Source organism: Pan paniscus, chromosome 2 (genome assembly GCF_029289425.2).
Source record: "Pan paniscus chromosome 2, NHGRI_mPanPan1-v2.0_pri, whole genome shotgun sequence".
NCBI lineage: Eukaryota > Metazoa > Chordata > Mammalia > Primates > Hominidae > Pan > Pan paniscus.
The window spans coordinates 63,814,340-63,833,209 of NC_085926.1; the positions used below are offsets into that span (position 1 = coordinate 63,814,340).

Here is an 18,870-nt window from a genome sequence, read left to right on the forward strand (position 1 = left end):
CAAAGGGCAGCTCCCAACACAGCTTCATTCAGTTATCCCCCTCCAGGAAAGTTGGCCCCTGTGGCCAGATTTTTAGATTTTTCCCAGAGAAACCAGGAGTTTGGAATTTTATATGAATCTTCCAGCCTTTTAAATATTAACAACAAAGTCATATTGTTTTCCCCAAGATCACCATGGAAAACAAAAAAGTGGGCTATTTTAGGCCTGTGGACTTTTCCATTTGCAGTGAGTATCAAGATGGAGAGAAAAATGCACAGCCTAGGAGTTAGGTGGCTCAGCTGAATAACACTGCCAATTCTAGTGCCAGACACAGTACTTGGCATGGAGCACATTCTCAATGTGTTTTGTTTTGTTTTTGAGGTAGAGTCTCATTCTTTTGCCCCAGGCTGGAGTACAGTTGCATGATCATGGTTCACTGCAGCCTCAGCTTCCCAGGCTCAAGTGATCCTCCTGCCTAAGCCTCCTGAGGAACTGGGACTACAGGCATGCACCACCATGCCTGGCTAGTTTTTAAAAATTTTCTGTAGAGACGGCGTCTCACCCTTCCTCAAGCAGTCTTGAACTCCTGGACTTAAGCAGTCCTCCTGCTTTGGCCTCCCAAAGTGCTAGGATTACAAGCATGAGCCACTGTGCCCCAGCCTCAACATATTTTTATTGAATAAATAAACCAGCTGAGATAAATCTCTCTTGGTTTTCAGTCTTTACATATCTAGAATGGAGAGATTGGAGTCAGCCTTCAAGGTTTCAGGTTGTTTTTGTTGTTGTTGTTTTCTCTCCCTCCTCCTCCTCCCCCAACAAGCTCTGAATTTATAAGATCACAACTCTTTGTGCTTTCCTTGTAGGACTAATTTCTCTGGCTCCTTTTCTTCCCTCTTATGCCCTCTCCAAGAACCTAGGGTGGCAGTCTCACGTTAAAGCTTGGCGATTTTGCCTAGAAGTTAAGAATTTAAGTTTATACTGTTAAAAACAAGACTGACTTGGTTTAGCCTTTTTTCTTTCATTTATTGTGATTAGTAGGTTTGTGCTTAATTTTGACACACTGGATGACATAACAAGAGGTGATTCAGATTATGCCTTAAATTGCCACAAAGTTCTGAATCTTAACAGAACACAGAAATGTTACTCCTAGAAAATAAGCCATTTTCCCTGTAAAAGCCAATATAACACTGCCCATGTAGCATTGTAGGCTTTTCTCTGTTTAAAATGAATGATGGGGTGTTTCTGAACCCTTCGGCCTTCTGCAGTATATTCTTTTATAACACATTCTGGTGATAGCTCTACTTTTAAAATACGTTTTTTTACTATCTTGGACAAGATCATTTTTTGTTGCAGTTATCACAAATCAGTTCAAAAAAATAAGCTCATTAAAAGGTGGGGGCGGGGGCACTTACCCTAGATGCCAGGGGATTCTTAGAACCCTAGGGAACCTAGGGAAGGAAGTGCTTTGGGCCACTCAGGGGCTATGGCAGTAACAGGAAAGCCCAAGAACACTCCCAGGCAGAGATTCTCTCTCTCTTTCTTTCTTTCTTCCTTCCTTTCTTCCTTTCTCCCTTTCTCTCTCTCTCTCTTTCTCTCTTTTCTGTCTCTCTCTTGTTTCTCTGTCTCTCTCTCTCTTTCTCTGTCTCTCTCTCTCTTGTTTTTTCTCCTGGGGGAAACGGGAGATAAGTGGCCTCTGGGGTCAGATTCACTCTGAGCAGCACATTCATTCTTTCATTCTCTCTTTGCTGACTCTTTCCTATAGACTGAGAGAGCACTTAGAGGTAGCTTGCAGCCTCCACCAAACTAGACCCTCTTCATCTCAATTTCTCCTTCTAAGAAGAACACATTGACTGTCTCAGTTTGTGTCGTGTGTCCAGCTTTGACAAAGATGGGAGTAAGTAGTTTGTAGCCCCATAGTACAAGTATGACTTGGCATGGAGTTGAGAATTACTTAGTGCTTAGAAAAAAGGGTCAACATAGGCTAGGGAGCTCCTGTAGGATAAAGATATCTTCTATAATCTCCCTCCCCCTTAAAAAAAAAGTAAATAAATTTATGCTTCAAGTTAGGTCTTCTTTCTTTCTCTCCCACTGCTAACTGGCCATCATTTAAATAAATCTTTTTTAAAATTATATTTATTGAATGCTTATTACAAAGTAGTTGTTGAATGAATAAAAGGTATCAAGTTTAATGATTGTAAGAAAATTTTCCAAGTCTATTTAAAATGATTTCTTTTTAACTATTTCTCTTTGCAAAACAAAATTAAGTTGCCATTGAGGCAGTTTGGTGTACTGGAAAGGGAACTAAATATCACCAAAGGCCCGGATTCTAGTTACAGTTTCACACCACTTGTTGGCTAGGTAATCTTGAGCAAATTATGACCTTCCTCAATCTGTTTCTTCAGTAATAAAATGGAGATCATAGTAACAGCTCTTTTGAACACAGGGTTATTGGAAGATCAAATGAGAGAAAACATACAAGCATGTAATAGGTTTTTTCCCATACTAAAGAAAGGCTCTTGACCCCTATTCTAAGTAGAGAAGTTTCTGTTTTTAAATGTTTATTTTTAGTAACTGCAGCTATCATTTTTCTCTAAGAATTGGATTTCCTATAAAGCATTTTTACAGTATGCGACTAGTAAGTGATGAATTCTTTTAAAACCAAAACTATCCTGAAGGAGATTTCATAGTATTCTGAATCTGATGACTTCCTTGGATACTTTGGAGAAATAGCAGCAGTGTCCAGATGGAAAATTGAAAAATGGCTTGACGTAGTGAAATAAGATCAAGTGCAGAGTCTAATCTGATGCTGGTGTTGTTCTGCCTTCACCTTCTGTCTACTCTGAAGGAATCACCATCAGGGTGGTGAATGCTTATCATGAACATAACATCTTTATTGACTGTCTCTATCATGACAATTTGTAATTAGCTTTGAATGATTTTTGCATAGCTATAAAGTATTTAGGATTCAAAGAAATGCATTTTGGCTCAGGACAGACATGTTGAACAAGAAAACAGCTTTTATTGGAAGTAAGGCAGAAAAGGAGCACTAAAATGGAAATCAGAGAAATTTTTTAAAAGAAAGGAGACTGGGAAGGAATTAGAAATCTGAAGAGAAACATCTGGTTTATAAAGATTGTGAGAATGATTTTAAGCATTACTGAATAGCATTTTGAGTGAATAAAATTGACACTTTTAAAAAGGGAGAGGGAAGCAGTATGACCTGGGAATAACTTAAAACCTAATAAAGATAATTATGAGTAAATGTTCAAAACATGGCATATAATTTCAGCCACTGATTTTCAGAGATGCTTTATTTGTATCTTAGGATCTCAGGCCATAGGAATATTTGGTTACCATCTTAGAGTACATGAAAATAAATAAAAGTTGAGCAAAGCACTATTACCTCCTCCACATCTTGCTTTATAGCCAGTGAGAATTATAGGGAGAGAAGTATATGAGTAGTGAATTTTTCATGTGAGCTCAGCCTGTCTTGTGCTTTATACCTTGACAACATCTGCCCGATAGCTGTGTCATTGCCCATATTTGCCGCTTTTTCTCTTCTGCTGCATGTGAGATTTGAAGACCAGCTTATTTTCTAACTTTGGTTTGTTAATCTGTAATTTATTGACTCCTTAACTCATTGCTCCTCCACAAATTAATTAAAAAGTTACCACATTTTACCTGAAATATATGCACACAACTATGAAGATAATGGAGCACATAGTTTCCTTGTGCTTTTTATTAAGATGGTTTAATTGAATTGTTACCTGTTGAAGTATTAAAAATTGCTTTTATAAACTGCTGAAATGATAAAGAACGACAGCGTGAGCTCTCCAAATAATAATCTCATTCAATCTGTGTTTTTAAAATCTGTGATTTGACAAGTTTCATAGGAGCAGGCTTTCTGAATCGCCATTTTAAAAATTAAGTGGAAACTCATTAGTGCAAATTATATACAATGATTTTAAGCCCCAGGAGGCTAACTCTGTGTACATATTGAATAGTCATTTGTTCTTGGTTTATTGTAACTATAGCCAATTAAGTTCATTGTAAAAAAAAAATCACATTTGTAGTAAAATTGGTAAAATGTCTTGAAATTTAACAGTTTGACATCTCAAAGCACATATAATTTTGGAATATCTGGCAACCAATGAGATTGTATGTTTCTGATTAGCTTTGTCCATCCACTGTTTCATCCATTTGCCTTTTTTCTGTTTTTGCAGATCTGAACAGAATTAAGACGAACGAGCTTTCACAATTGCAGCAGATGAAGATCCATTGGTAAATTGATCAGGATTTTTGGCCTACCCTCCAAAGAAAAGGTAACTGGCTGTTCTGATATCGCAAACACAGTTGAATAAATATAATGCTTCCAGTTATAATAGAGTTTGAGTTCTACCAAAGGATGATAGTTTATTTTAAGGCATCTGTGTAAGATCTCAAGTGTTAAATGTAATCCTGAATATGATCTTAGAAAAATAAAATGACAGTGAGTTTAGGAGTATGATATTATTAGGTGTTTGTTTCTCAACACAAAAACTGCTAAATAGCATCCCCTCCAAATTTGTTAAAATTGCAGGAAGACTTTAGTTATAGAATCCTCCTTCTTTCCCAGTCTATACCCACTTTTTTCTGGAAGTTATCCAAAAGTGTGCTCTTGTTTCTTTCCAGCACCATTCCCCCAGCTCCTGTTTTCTTGTCTTTCCATGTAATGTAGACCCAGCTGCTTAGGGCAGGGAAGATCCTCAGCAAGATTGTAAAACAGGCAAGCGTTCTTCAGGAACACTTTCTGGGCCCATTGCCTTTGCCCAGGCTGACAGACAGCTCTGTGGTAATGAGTAGTCTCTGATCATTACAAAAATAGCAGCCATCATTAATGGAGTGTCTTTTTTTTTTTTTCTTTTTTTTGAGACAGAGTCTCATTCTGTTACCCAGGCTGGAGTGTAGTGGCGTGATCGTGGCTCACTGCAACCTCCACCTCCTAGGTTCAAGTGATTCTTGTGCCTCAGTCTCCTGAGTAGTTGGGACTACAGGTGTGCACCACTACACCTGGCTAATTTTTGTATTTTAGTAGAGACGGAGTTTTGCTATGTTGGCCAGACTGGTCTCGAACTCCTGACCTCAAGTGATCCACCCGCCTTGACCTCCCAAAGTGGTGGGATTTCAGGCATGAGCCACCAACGCCTGGCACATTAATGTTGTTTCTCACTGCATGTCCACCATTGTACATTTACTGTTTTGGGAGGATAGTGGTGAAGTTTCACATAATATGAAGCAGGAAATTCCTGGAGGAATTTTGATTTAAAAAAACAAAAAGGGCTGAGTACAGTGGCTCACACCTGTAATCCCAGTACTTGGGGAGGCTGAGGTGGAAGGATTGCTTGAGCTCTGGAGTTTGAGACCAGTCTGGCCAACATAGCTACACCCCCAACTCTAGAAATTTTTTTTTTCTTTTTTTTGAGACCTATTCTTGCTCTGTCGCCCAGGCTGGAGTGCAGTGGGGCCATCTCGGCTCACTGCAAGCTCCGCCTCCTGGGTTCACGCCATTCTGCCGCCTCAGCCTCCCGACTAGCTGGGACTACAGGCGCCTGCCGCCACGCCCGGCTAATTTTGTTTTTGTATTTTTAGTAGACACGGGGTTTCGCCGTGTTAGCCAAGATGGTCTCGATCTCCTGACCTCGCGATCTGCCCTCCTCGGCCTCCCAAAGTGCTGGGATTACACGCGTGAGCCACTGCGCCCGGCCTAAAAAAATTTTTAAAAATTAGCCAAGCACAGTGGTGCATGTGTATAGTCCCAGCTACTCAGGAGGCTGCAGCAGGAGGATGGTTTGAGCTCAAGAGCTTGAGGCGGCAGTTAGCCATGATGATGCTGCTGCACACCAGCCCCAGCGGCAGCAAGACCCTATGTTAAAAAACAAGCAACAACAACAACAACAAAATTATTCTCCTACTTCTGAAAGGAATGAGATAACCTTTAAGTTAAGGTGCAGTTTAAGATGAGTCATTAAAGACTGAAACAACAGAATCGAAACAAGGAAGACGAAAGGAGTTTCAGCCTCTGGAATCAATTATCTTACATACTTAGGCAACAAATGTGATGCCACAATCAGGTTTTAGGCAACTGTAGCAAAAATGGTAGCATTTCAGACAACACGTAAAAGATAATATTTTTACCATTACCAATCTGAAACAACTTCACAAAAAGTGTTTTAGTACTGTTGAGATGTTTGAAAGAACAAGAGTTTGGGGAGCTATGAAGTCTCCACCTTAAAAACAGTCTCTTAAAATGTTCTGGACTAAAGCTGAAGGGCCATAATGCAGAGATATCTTTCAGTGATCGTTGAAGTCATCACGTTGAATGTTGTTCATTGTATCATGTCTGCAAGGTGCCAGAGAAGAGAGAAACAGGCTTTCCTGTGTGGTGTCCAATCACTGACAATGGAAGGGTATGGGGAGAAGTTAAGAGGAAACATGTTTGGCAGAATGCCAGAGGAGGTCTTTAGTGCCTGTTTATGGAGTTTCTACTGTGTGCATGGGGATTGTCCCTGGGAGGAAAAGGAGAAGAATAGGAGGTGATTTACATGGACTGCAGTAATGACTTAATGCTTTTTTGAATATTATACCAATGAAAAGATTAATATGATGCCAGGAAGTAAGTGACCAAGAAGCAGAGAAAGAAGAGGAGGCACAAGTTCAAAAGTCTGTAGAGGCCAGAGAGACCAGAGAGGGCAATAAAGTGAGCCAGGTGGAACTGTGAGAAACCATCCGGTCCATGATCCATGTAATGTGGCAATCCCTTCTCAGCAGCAGATTGTAGGCCCGATATCTGTTCATTCAACAAACATTTATTGGGTGCCAACCTATGTGCTATGTTCTCTTATGGTCACTGGGGATAAATTAGTAAATCGAAAGGACAAATATCCCTGCCATTGAATTGGCACTTACCTTTTTTTCTTAATTAACAAGTAAAAATTGGATATGTTTATCATGTACAATGTATTCTTTTAAAATATGTATTCATTGTGGAATGGCTTAAATTAACTAATTTAATAGCTAATTAACGTAGGCATTACTTCTCATACTTATGTTTTGGTTGTGAGAACCTTTATCTAGTCTCTTTGCAATTTGCAAGAATACAATACATTGTTATTAACTATAGTAAGCATGTTTTGCAGCTGAGTTCTTGAACTCATTCTTCCTAACTGAAATTTTGTACCTTTTGACTAACTTTCCCTAAACCCCTCACCTCTGTCCTCTGGTAACCACCATTCTATTCTCTACTTCTATGAATTCAACTTTTTAAGATTCCACATATAAGTGAGATTGTGTGCTGTTTGTCTTTCTGGGCCTGGCTGATTTCACTTAACATAATATCCTCCAGGTTCATCTATGTTGCTGCAAATGACAGGAGTTCTCTTTAAAAAAAAACAAAAATAGAGATAGGGGTCTCGCTATGTGTCCTAGGCTAGTCTGGAACTCCTGAACCCTGGCCTCAAGTGTTTCTCCCACCTTGGCCTTCCCTCCAGAGTGCTTGGATTACAGTTGTGAGCTACCATATCTGGCTGGATTGCCTTCTTTTTAAAGATTGAATAGTATTCCATTGTGTGTGTGTATAACACAGTGGAATATTATTTAGCCATAAAAAAGAAGGAAGTATTGATAACATGTTCCAACATGGATAAACCTTGAAAACGTTTTATTAAATGAAGGAAACCAAACACAAAGACCACATATTATGTGGTTTCATTTAATATTCAGAATAGGCAAATCCATAGAGACAGAAAGCAGATGTGGTTTTCGGGGGTTGGGGAGGGAATGTGGGCAGTGATTGCTTGATGAATACAGGGTTTCCTTTTGGAGTGATGAAAATGTTCTGGAACTAGATAGTAATGTTGGTTGTACTACACTGTGAATGTACTAAATGTCATCAAATTGCACACTTAAAATGGTTAAAGGCCAGTTGCAGTGGCTCATACCTGTAAATCCACACTTAGGGAGGGTGAAGCAGAAAGACTACATGAGTCCAGGAGTTTGAGACCAGCCTGGGCAACATTTGAAACCCCGTCTCTATAAAAAAAGTACAAAAATTAGCTAGCCGTGGTGGCATGCGCTTGTAGTCTCAGCTACTTGGGAGCTGAGGTGAGAGGATCACTGGAGTCTTGGAGGTTGAGGGTGCAGTTAGCCGTGATTGCACCAGCTGGATTGCACTTGAGCCTCGGCAACAGAGCGAGACCCTGTCTCAAAGTAAATAAATAATAAAATGGTGAAAATGGTGAATTTCAGTTATGTGAGTTGTATTTAAAAAATAATGGCATTTAGAAAGACTTTCAGAAATGTGTACTTTATGTCTTGGACATGAGAAGGTGGTTTAGCTAGAGTGGAGTCTTTGTAAGGGGGAGCGGTGGATGCTAAGGGTGGGAAAAGGTTTGGCTAGATATTGAAAGATATTGACTGGCTAAGGAGTTTAGCAGCTATAAATATAGCACCATATACTCCATGAGGAAGAAGGAAACTCAGGAGAGGTTGGTGCTCTGGGAATCCCAGCTAAAGATGAAGTTTCAAGCAAAGGAAGTGACTTGTAGTTTTATCAGTCCGTGCTGTTGCTACTCACCTAACAGAGTTTTGTGACAATCTCACAGAAGTTTCAATATTAGTTTAGAGTTTCTTCTTCTTCAAAAAACTTTATAAAAGGATAATCATCTTTTAAAATAATCATCCTGAATATAAAACTATGTTGATAAAAAATCTAAACATTATATAAATATATATGCTAATAAAAAGTTCCTTTAAGTTTAAAGAATTAAAGCATCTTTAATTCTTTAATTCCTTGCTTCTCATATGGTAAATCTAGAGTTATCTAGATTGTTTTTTGCATAGACTTATCATCATCATCATCACTTTTTCACAAAAATAGGCACATGTGGGCCGGGCACGGTGGCTCACGCCTGTAATCCCGGCACTTTGGGAGGCCAAGGTGGGAGGATCACGAGGTCAGGAGATTGAGACCATCCTGGCTAACATGGTCAAACCCCGTCTCTATTAAAAATACAAAAAAATTAGCCGAGCTTGCGCCTGTAGTCCCACCTACCCTGGAGGCTGAGGCAGGAGAATGGCGTGAACTCAGGAGGTGGAGCTTGCAGTGAGCCAAGATTGCGCCACTGCACTCCAGCCTGGGCAACAGAGCAAGACTCTGTCTCAAAAAAAAAAAAAAAAAGGCACCATATGATTCATAGTATTTTTTGCATGTTTCTTTAGAAAATGTTTATCTTGGCTGTCATTGCACTTCTTTCTTTTGGACCATTACATTATATGCTATTTTATTTGTAAAAACAAACAAAAAGTTGAAAAGTAACGGCCACATACCTCTATTAGAGGATGAATTGTTATAAAATGTGAAAGTAGCTAACACACTGAGCACTTAATATGTGCCAGGCACTATTCTGAACATATTAATTTATTGACTCTTCATAAGCTGATGAGGTAGATATTATTGTTATCTTCCTTTTGCAGAGGAGCTAACTGAGGTACAGATGAAAAAATTATCCTGCCAACGTCCAGAGTTAGGTGGTGGCAGAGATGGGTTCCAGGACCAGCTTCATCTCCAACTCATGTTCCTATGAGGAATGCTGTGGCTGGTGGTGTCAGATTTTACTTAGGATTTTTTCAAGATAAGTCAATCTGGAATTTTTTGTGAAATTTTCCAAGTTTTAATGTTGGCTTAAAGAATAGCTTTATTGAGATGTAATTCAAATGCCATAAATTTACCCCTTTAAACTGTACATTTAATGGTTTTTAGTGTATTCACAGTATTGATTGTATAACTGTTTCTTCTATCTAGGTCAAAAACATTTTTAGCACCCACATTGGAGACCCCATCGCATTCCTAAGCAGTCACTCTCCATCTTCTCTTCCTTCAGCCTCTGGAAACCACTAATCTGCTCTCTGTCTGTATGGATTTGCCTATTCTGGATAATTCACCTAAATGAAATCAAATAATATGTGACCTATTTGTCTTCTTTCATTTAGCATAATGTTTTCAAGATTTATTCATGTTGGAGCATGTATCAGTGCTTCATTTTATGGCTGAATAATTTTTTTTTTTTTTTTTGAGATGGAGTCTCGCTCTGTTGCCCAGGCTGGAGTGCAGTGGCACGATCTTGGCTCACCACAAGCCCCCCCCGCCCCCCCCCCGCCGCCAGGTTCAAGCGATTCTCCTGCCTCAGCCTCCCAGGTAGCTGGGACTATAGGCGTGCACCACCATGCCCGGCTAATTTTTTTGTGTTTTCAGGACAGATGGGTTTCACTATCTTGGCCAGGCTGGTCTTGAACTCCTGACCTCGTGATTTGCCTGGCTTGGCCTCCCAAAGTGCTGGGATTATAGGTGTGAGCCACTGCACCTGGCAATAATATTCTTTGTAGAGATATATCACAATTTGTTTATTCATTTGTTGATGTACATATGGGTTGTTTCCACCTTTTGGCTTTTAGGAATTACACTGCTAATGAATATTAGTGCACAGGTATCTGAGGTCTCTGCTTTCAGTTCTTTTGAGTGTATACCTAGAAGTGGAATTGCTGGATTATATGCTAATTCTGTGTTTAACCTTTTGAGTAACTACCACTGTTTTCCACAATGGCTGCACTGTTTTACATTCCTGCCAGCAATGTATGAGGATTCCAGTTTTTTCATATCCTTGCTAACACTCTTCATTTTCTGTTCTTTTGTTGTTATTGTTTATTACAGCCATCCTAGTGGGTGAGAGGTGGTATCTCTGATTTAGATTTGCATTTCCCTAATGACTAATGATATTGACCTTCTTTTTTTGTTGTTGTTGTTAATTTACTGGGCTGCGTTCTTTCTTTTCTACATTCTAGTTCAAGTCCCTTATCAGATATATGATTTGCAAAAATGTGTAGGTTCTGTGGGTTTTCATTTTCTTGATGGCATCCTTTGAAGCACAGAAGTTTAATTTTGATGAAGTTCAATTTACCCATTTGGCTCTGTTTTCATTCTTTTTTAATTTAATTTAATTTAATTTTTTTTTTGAGACGGAGTCTTATTCTGTCGCCAGACTGGAGTGCAGTGGCACAATCTGGGCTCACTGCAACCTCTGACTCCCTAGTTCAAGAGATTCTCCTGCCTCAGCTGCCTGAGTAGCTGGGATTACAGGCACGTGCCACCACGCCCAGCTAATTATTGTATTTACAGTAAAGACGGGGTTTCACCATGTTGGCCAGGATGGTCTCGATCTCCTGACCTCGTGATCTGCCTGCCTCGGCCTCCCAAAGTGCTGGGATTACAAGTGTGAGCCACCGCACCCGGCCTTGGCTCTGTTTTTAAAAAGAAATACCTGATAAGTCAGATTCCAACCCACTAAATGCCTGCTTGTGATTGCTGCTTTGCTGCCACTGCCCCAGAAACCATTTGGAAAAATCCTCATGCTTTTTGAAAATACCGGTTTTCCGAAGAGATGGAGCAAGCTCTGGAAGGCAGGAAAGGCAGATTTCTCACCAGGAGCAATTTTGTTTTGGTTCCCCTTTTCTACTCCTGAAGTTCCTTCACTTAGAACACCTTGATGTAGACGTGGGGGCATAGTAGGAAGTGGACAGAGGATCAAGGTCTCCAGGTCTTGAAAATTTTATGTTGATCAAAAGAGAATATTGGTTAAAATAAAAGATTAAATTGGTGAAAATAAATATTTGTCTTGAGCCATAGATGATGTCATTTAAAATCAGAATGGCCATAAGAGTGTAGTTAGTAATTGTGTGTTTCTAGGAAGAAAGGTTTATGAACCAGTACACCTAGAAGTCATCTGGGGTAAGGTCTTACCCTTTATATTTCTTTGAATGTGTACTTGGGAGGAGAGGAGGACAGATAACTGTATTCATTCATAGTCATTCATACACATTAGTGAAAAATAGTTAAATCTGCAGGCCTTTACCTCTACCAAGAAAAGGAGAGCTTTGCTTAGAGCTGGACCTTGGCTGAGGAAAGGAGGAAGAAGCATTTGTGTTGTTCCTTCCCTCTTATACTAACACACCTGCATTGTTGGTCCTAGGTTTCACCCCAAAGGCATTTTGCTGACCAATTTGGAGACATGGTTACAACTCGTCTTATGGTTTGTGGGAAAGTGGGTTCCAGGTTCTAAATAACACCCTTATGTTGGGAATGCAAACTGTTGATCTCTGGGAGACTAAATGTATGTCTCATTGTCACCTTGATTTCAGAGCATATACTCTTAACTCTGAATCCATAAAGTCCTGTGATATAGAGGTGGGGATGAGTTCCCATGTGCTTAGTGAGAGGGTTCAGGAAAGAGTTTGTTAAAGAAATGGAATTTGTGGAAGAACTTTGATTGAATAGCAGGATTTCTGCCAAGGGAGGGAAACTGTTAAAGATGGAGTGGCCTATATGAGCAAAGGCTTGGGAACTGGGAGTTGGATGGGGTTGGGGTGGGGGCATGTTTGAAGTTCTGAATTTGTCATTTGGGCTGGACCATAGACTACCTGCAGGAGGCAACTGAACAGTGTAGAAGTGGTGGAGCTGAGGCAAGGGCAGACTATAGAGGACCTTGAATGCTAGGAGAGAAGTTCTTATTTATTTTATCTGTCAGTGGGGAGCCCCTAAAAATGTTAGAGCAATCACTAACATGGCTAAAGCCATAATCCAGCAAGATTGGTCTGATAGTATAGCGTACATAGAATTAGGGCTTACTATGTGACAAGCATGGTGCTAATAGTAATAGCTGACACAGTGTGCTTTTTTGCACTGTAAATTTCTTAATGTTCTTCATAAAGTAGTTACTCTTGTTTTACTCATTTTATAGATGTAGAAATATGCACAGAGAGGCTAAGTGATTTCCCCAGAGTTACACAGCTCGTAGTGGTAGAAGTGGGATTCAGCCTGGGCAGATAGGCCCTAGAACCCACGCTCTTAATGGCTGAGCCCCCAAAAATGGTGATATTTACAGCATTGTCAGTACAAAGGTACATGGGAAATTATGTTTAACAATGTGTTTAACCTGCATTTTATGGTAGCTGACGCAGTACACTAGAACTCTATACAGTCAACTTCCTTTTATAGCTGAATATTGGTCCAACTTTTCCATTCCTTGTCTTTTTTTTTTTTTTTTTTGTAACAGGGTCTTGTTCTGTCATCCAGGCTGGAGTACAGTGGCACGATCTCAGTTCACTGCAGCCTCAATCTCCCAAACTTAAGCAGTCCTCCCCCTCAGCCTCCCAAGTAGCTGGGACTATAGACACATGCCTGCATGCCTGGCTGTATTTTTTTTTTTTTTTTTTTTTTTCAGTAGAGACTATGCCTCACTGTGTTGCCCAGACTGGTCTCCAACACCTGAGCCTTGGTCCCCCAAAGTGCTGGGATTACAGGCATCAGACCATCACGCCTGGCCTCCATTCCTTTTCTATAACTTGAAACTTTCTATTTGTAAAAAATTCCTTAGCCTAAAGACTTTAAATCAACATTTCAAATCAAGTTCGTCATAAAATTACAAGCCAGTTTTAAATCCCTAGAAACACTGGGCATTACTAATTACCTTTTATATTATAATTTATTATTACCTTTTATATGTGTATTTTCAAATTTTCTTCTCTTTTCAAGCAATTTGCTATTACTGGTGAATGTTTCTTTGGGAGAGTTCATATGTACATGCAAACATATGATTAAGAAAACAATCCAAAAATTCAAGGGTTTGAGATGTTTAGCAAATGATACATTTTACTATAGAATAAGTATGTGTACAGGTTGAGTTTTTAAAAAGCTATTTATGTCTTATCTTTAAGTCCTCACTCTTGCAACTGTCCTTATTATTCCTAATTTTGCACTTGATTGCTATGAATTCCAGCCACTAAGCTGATGAATTCAATTTACTCTTTCCACTATTCTCCCTCTACTAGAATACTGATATTCATGACAAGCTGTAAGGTACTTCACTAGAGGGAGCATAGTTAAGGAAAGGCATGCCCCTTGTGCAGAATACAGCCCTGGCTCTCTCTGGAGAAGAACGAGGAAAGGGGAAAGATGTAGTCAGAGGAGTGAGAGAGGATTTGAACAAAGGCTCAGCCAATTTTAGGAAGATATAAAGAAACCAAAGCCAACACATTCCTAATTTAGTGGATCTGAGTTTCTTGTTACTCAAATGACTTCAGTCCTTTGGGGTTGATAATGGAGAATCTCTGTTACCAACCGTGTAATTTACACAGATAAGTATACTGTAGTTAACTGCTTTTCAAGTTTATTAAAATGTTGTACTGGGACTGGTGGTTTTTTCCAATTGAAGACGGTTGTGTGGGATCTTGTACCTTAGAAATGTTTTGGGTAGTTTTAGCCTTTTTACATTAAACTGGATTTAATGTAGGAAAGGTCAACTTTTTGTTTTGTTTTGTTTTTGTACATTGTGATACCTTTGGCCTTGGAACAAAACATTTTATGAGTGCAAAGAATCCTTTTTGTAAAGAGAGACTTGTTAGCCTTGGCATCTACTGAGAACATCCCTAAATTTGGGTGACGAGATAAGACCACACTTTAAATATGTCCTTGGAAGGGATGAAATGCACAGAATTAGCAGTACTTCACCTCTGACAGCCCAGTTCTTAAGCCATAGACAATCTAGTTGGTGGTGACAGTTTTGATGAATTGTTTCCCCTACTTCCTACTTTTCTCACATACTCAGTGAAATTACTATCTTGTGTTCACCCTGGTGCCTAGTAGAGTGCCTAGTCTGTAGCAGGCAATCAGGAATTGTTGGATAAATTGAATACTCAATATTCAAGCCATATAAAATGAATTATTACTTCAGTTTTCAGACAGTGAAGTTCCTCAGAGTTACAAGGCATCATCAGAAATGCACTGGCAGAAGCACTGATTGATATTATACAGGCATAATACTATATTAAAATAACATATTAAGTGAATATAAATTGTATTGGCCTGGTGTGGTGGCTCATGCCTATAATCCCAACACTTTTGGAGGCCAAGGCAGGAGGACTGCTTGAGCTCAGGAGTTTGAGACCAGCCTGGGCAACATAGTGAGACCTTGTCATCTCCACACACATATACACACACAAAAAATTTATACACAGTTATATTATTTTTATAATTTGGTGGTATGGAAAGGGGATTATCTAGGTAAGAGGTCATCAAGTTCTTTACTGTGGGACTGCAGGTAATACAGCTAAGTATTGGGTTTCTGTTGTACTCTTGTTTATAAACAGTATGCTTTGCATAAGGAATGCTTTTAAAAGTTGCCAAAATTCAGATATCAGATGCACTGTGTCAGCTTGCTGTTTTGACTTTTTTTGGTGACTCATTCCAACTTTAAGGAAACTTCTAACAACTATGGATATCAGAACATTTCTAGGAGTTAGGACTTTTTTATGGGTGAAGAAAGAGTGGGTAAAATGCATTGGCTGCAGCAAAAGAGAACTGGTTGAAGAAATACCAGGAAATGCCCATCAATCTCTTGTCTGCACATCCTCTTCAGTTTGATAGTAAGTTTCCTAAGGGATTGAGCTGAATTGCTCAGTTTAATATAAGACACTTATTTATAGTGCTTATTTATGAGATTCCTCAATAATTGATAGCTTGCTATTAGTTTTGAGTATTGAGGTACTCAATAATTGGTAACTGCTATTTGTAATAATTTCCCTTAATAACGATCATAATGCCAAGAGGATACTTAATATTTTTCATTTTAAGCCCGGTTGTGTTTTATTAAACCAATCAAAAACTTTGAAGAAAAAAAGAGGTATCAAGCAGGAATTGGGAAAGAAGTTGAAGTACTCTAAATTGCTGCATTGATCCCCATTGGCTAGAAGTCATATTAGTGAATCTTGAAGTAGTTTCACATCCAAAAGAGGAAAGTCAAGCAATGTCTTGAGGAAGTAGGACCATACTTCATGTTTGCCATTCTCCTTATTTTTGTTCTCACTCTGTAGTTTCAGGGATCTGAAGAGCTGTACTCAACAAGCAAGCTCCCTTTGTTATCTATATGGCTTGGTGGCCGCAAGCTTTTCTTTTCAATGGTAGCTTCAAATGCCGTTAAAATCCAAATTTTCGTTTTTCTTAAGTGTAGAATTTCACAATTCCAAGTAATAAATTGTGTACTGTAGGAAAACAGAGGTTGGGTGTTTTCATGTAATTATTCAGATTTTGCAGTGATTTGGAATGAATGAAAAATTGAAAATCTGCATAGGGGTCATCTAAGCTATGTTAAAAGTTAGAAGGGAACTCTATTCCTGTCAAGGGAATTATATGTTTTACTCCTGTGCATTTTTCTCATTGATAGTCTTATGGAGGAAGTTAAAGCTGTAGAAATGATTTTTAAAATTAAATCTTTCCAATCATTTCTACTATTTTGGTTATTTTGATAAGGACAGGAAGTAACCATGGTTTCACTTTTTGGACTTGTTTGCATGCAATCCAGGAAAAAATTTTACAGACTTATTTCTAAATCTTTCTAAAATAAAAATGTGTGTGTGTGTAAGTATGTGTGTGTGTGTGCGCTTTTAAATTTTGAACCCCAAACCCTCTCTAGCAGTCCCACCTTATGTTTGGGTTGCAGTAACATTTCTTTATTAATTTTTATGCTTATGTAAACTTTCTGTGTTTCTGCAAGTTGGACCAACAAAGAAGTTGGCTACCTCTGTCACATCAGATGTTTGAGGTACAAAAAAAAAAAAAAGAATTCCACTTCCTCCCCATCTAGTCAGAGAAAGCACTTGTGAGCAAGCATCTCTGACACACATTACAGGAGTTGATACTACTGCAGTGTGAAACATGCGTGAAACATGCTGATAAGAATCACTGTTTTTGTCTCCGGCTTCAAATTTTCACATCAATTTGAGAAAATAGTAATAATATCAACAATTATTGAAAGTGGTGTGGTCTGCTACTGTTTCAAGTATTTTTAATGCTTTAGGTCATTAGCCTTTTATTTTGCCATCTGTAGCCTATCGCTAAGCAAATGTTGTGTATGTTGGGGAGGGGTGCTAAGTTTTGCGGGCCAATGCTTAATTTAGTGAACAAAATTTGACCGAAAACAGTATTTTCTAAACATGTTTTGTAGGAATTCCTTATATTGTCCTAATCCCTAGGGTCTCGTCCTGCCCAAGAAAAGACAACCATAAAGAGGGAAGGACTAACAACTCAAGTTAAAAATGAATCAGATTTTTATTTTTGGGGTGAATCACTTCCAGAAACTTGGGGTGGTGCCTCTAAAATATGTACACGGGTTAAAGCTCCTCTCGGTTTGTTTCACTCTCCTCCATTCCCTCGCACACTGATCTCATGTTCTCTCTTTGCTGGACGAATTCAAGTTCCCCGGGCGCACAGTGTGACTTCCAGTTGCGGGTCGGGGGCACACATGTGGGCGGCGTGGCGTGCACACGGTACTTCGTCCTGACACCTGGGCAGACACCTGGGAGGCACTTCCCCGCTAGCCCAAGGTTCCCTGCACGCCCGGAGTCCGCTCTGCGGCGGCTTCCCATTCATGCTTTTGACAACTCTGCGGCCGCCCGCAAGCCGAGGGCAAAGTGCCCCCTGCACCAGCCTCTCCCGCGCTGCCCTGGGGCCGGCCGGCCGGCTCCTCCATAGGTGGCTGCATTTCCGACTTCGCCCTGGCTCCAGTCCGGGGGCTTGACGTGCAAACTTCGCCGGAGCGAGCTGAGAGGGAGGGACCGGCAAGTGGGAGGAGGCGGCGGGAGGCGCCTCCGCTTAAGGGAGCCGGCCGGGTGCCGCCGCTCGGACGGACGCGCGGACGGAAGGAAGGAGCGGGGCAGCCGGGCCGGGCCCGGGGATGCGAGCGGCCGAAGGGTGGGCAGCTGGAGGTCCTGGGGTGCGGCTCGGGCTTCCCCGTGCGGGCTGCCATGCTGGGGCGCGGGGTTGGAGCCGGGCCGCTCCGGCGCTGGCCTCCGCGCCAGGTCCTCTGAGCAGAAGCAGGCAGGGGACCCAGCGCCGCGGTGGCGGGCCGCCTGCTGCCCGTCCCCTCCCTCGGGCGGCCGCGGGAGTCGAAAGCGAAAGCTAGCCCGCGCCGCGGACTTTGAGCCCGGGGCGGGGGGTGGCCTCGAGGAGGCGGGCTCGGGGGTCTGGGCGGCCATGGGGGCGCTGTCAGCGTGCCCCACCCGGTCCGCGGGCCGCGCACGCCGCCGGAACTCCCTGGCGCCTCCTTAAAAAACGGCCCCCGCGCGACTCTTTCCCCCTTTTTTTTGTTACATTGTAGGAGCGGAAAGAATGTCGGAGCGGGCCGCGGATGACGTCAGAGGGGAGCCGCGCCGCGCGGCGGCGGCGGCGGGCGGAGCAGCGGTCGCGGCCGCCCGGCAGCAGCAGCAGCAGCAGCAGCAGCCTCCGCAGCCCCAGCGGCAGCAGCAGCCGCCGCCACCGCCGCCACGGCGCACACGGCCGGAGGACGGCGGGCCCGGCGCCGCCTCCACCTCGGCCGCCGCAATGGCGACGGTCGGGGAGCGCAGGCCTCTGCCCAGTCCTGAAGTGATGCTGGGACAGTCGTGGAATCTGTGGGTTGAGGCTTCCAAACTTCCTGGGAAGGACGGTGAGTGTCCACGCCCTCCTCCCCCCTTCACCCCCTCGCGACCCCCTCCTCTCTCCTCCCCTCCCCCCTGCCCCCCTCCTGTGACCCGCCCCCTCGAGGGGCAGAGATGCTGTCGTTTGCTGGGTTGCGGAACGCGGAGGTGCCCACACCTACCCCGTGCGTGCGTGAGTGTGCGTCACACTCCTGGCCACTGACCTGCCTCTCCCCTCCTCCTGTGTGTGTATATCTCCTAGGGACAGAATTGGACGAAAGTTTCAAGGAGTTTGGGAAAAACCGCGAAGTCATGGGGCTCTGTCGGGAAGGTGAGTCCAGCCCCCCTGATGGA

The 18,870-nt window shown here is 41.7% G+C and overlaps 1 protein-coding gene across 5 annotated transcripts in view; it reads left to right on the forward strand.

The window, feature by feature from the left end:
• The window catches only part of ATXN7 (ataxin 7), a 137,482-nt gene that overhangs the window by 29,751 nt on the left and 88,861 nt on the right, over positions 1-18,870 (forward strand). For 2 of the 5 annotated variants that reach the window (XM_063602795.1, XM_063602797.1), the window contains exons 1-3: positions 17,672-17,812; positions 18,219-18,545; positions 18,779-18,847. In XM_063602795.1, the coding sequence (XP_063458865.1) occupies positions 18,230-18,545; positions 18,779-18,847 (385 nt within the window). In that variant the 5' untranslated portion in view covers positions 17,672-17,812; positions 18,219-18,229. Of the gene's footprint in view, positions 1-4,202; positions 4,302-17,671; positions 17,813-18,218; positions 18,546-18,778; positions 18,848-18,870 lie in introns of those variants that run through there. The other 3 variants (XM_063602796.1, XM_063602798.1, XM_034956827.3) reach the window with 2 other exon arrangements.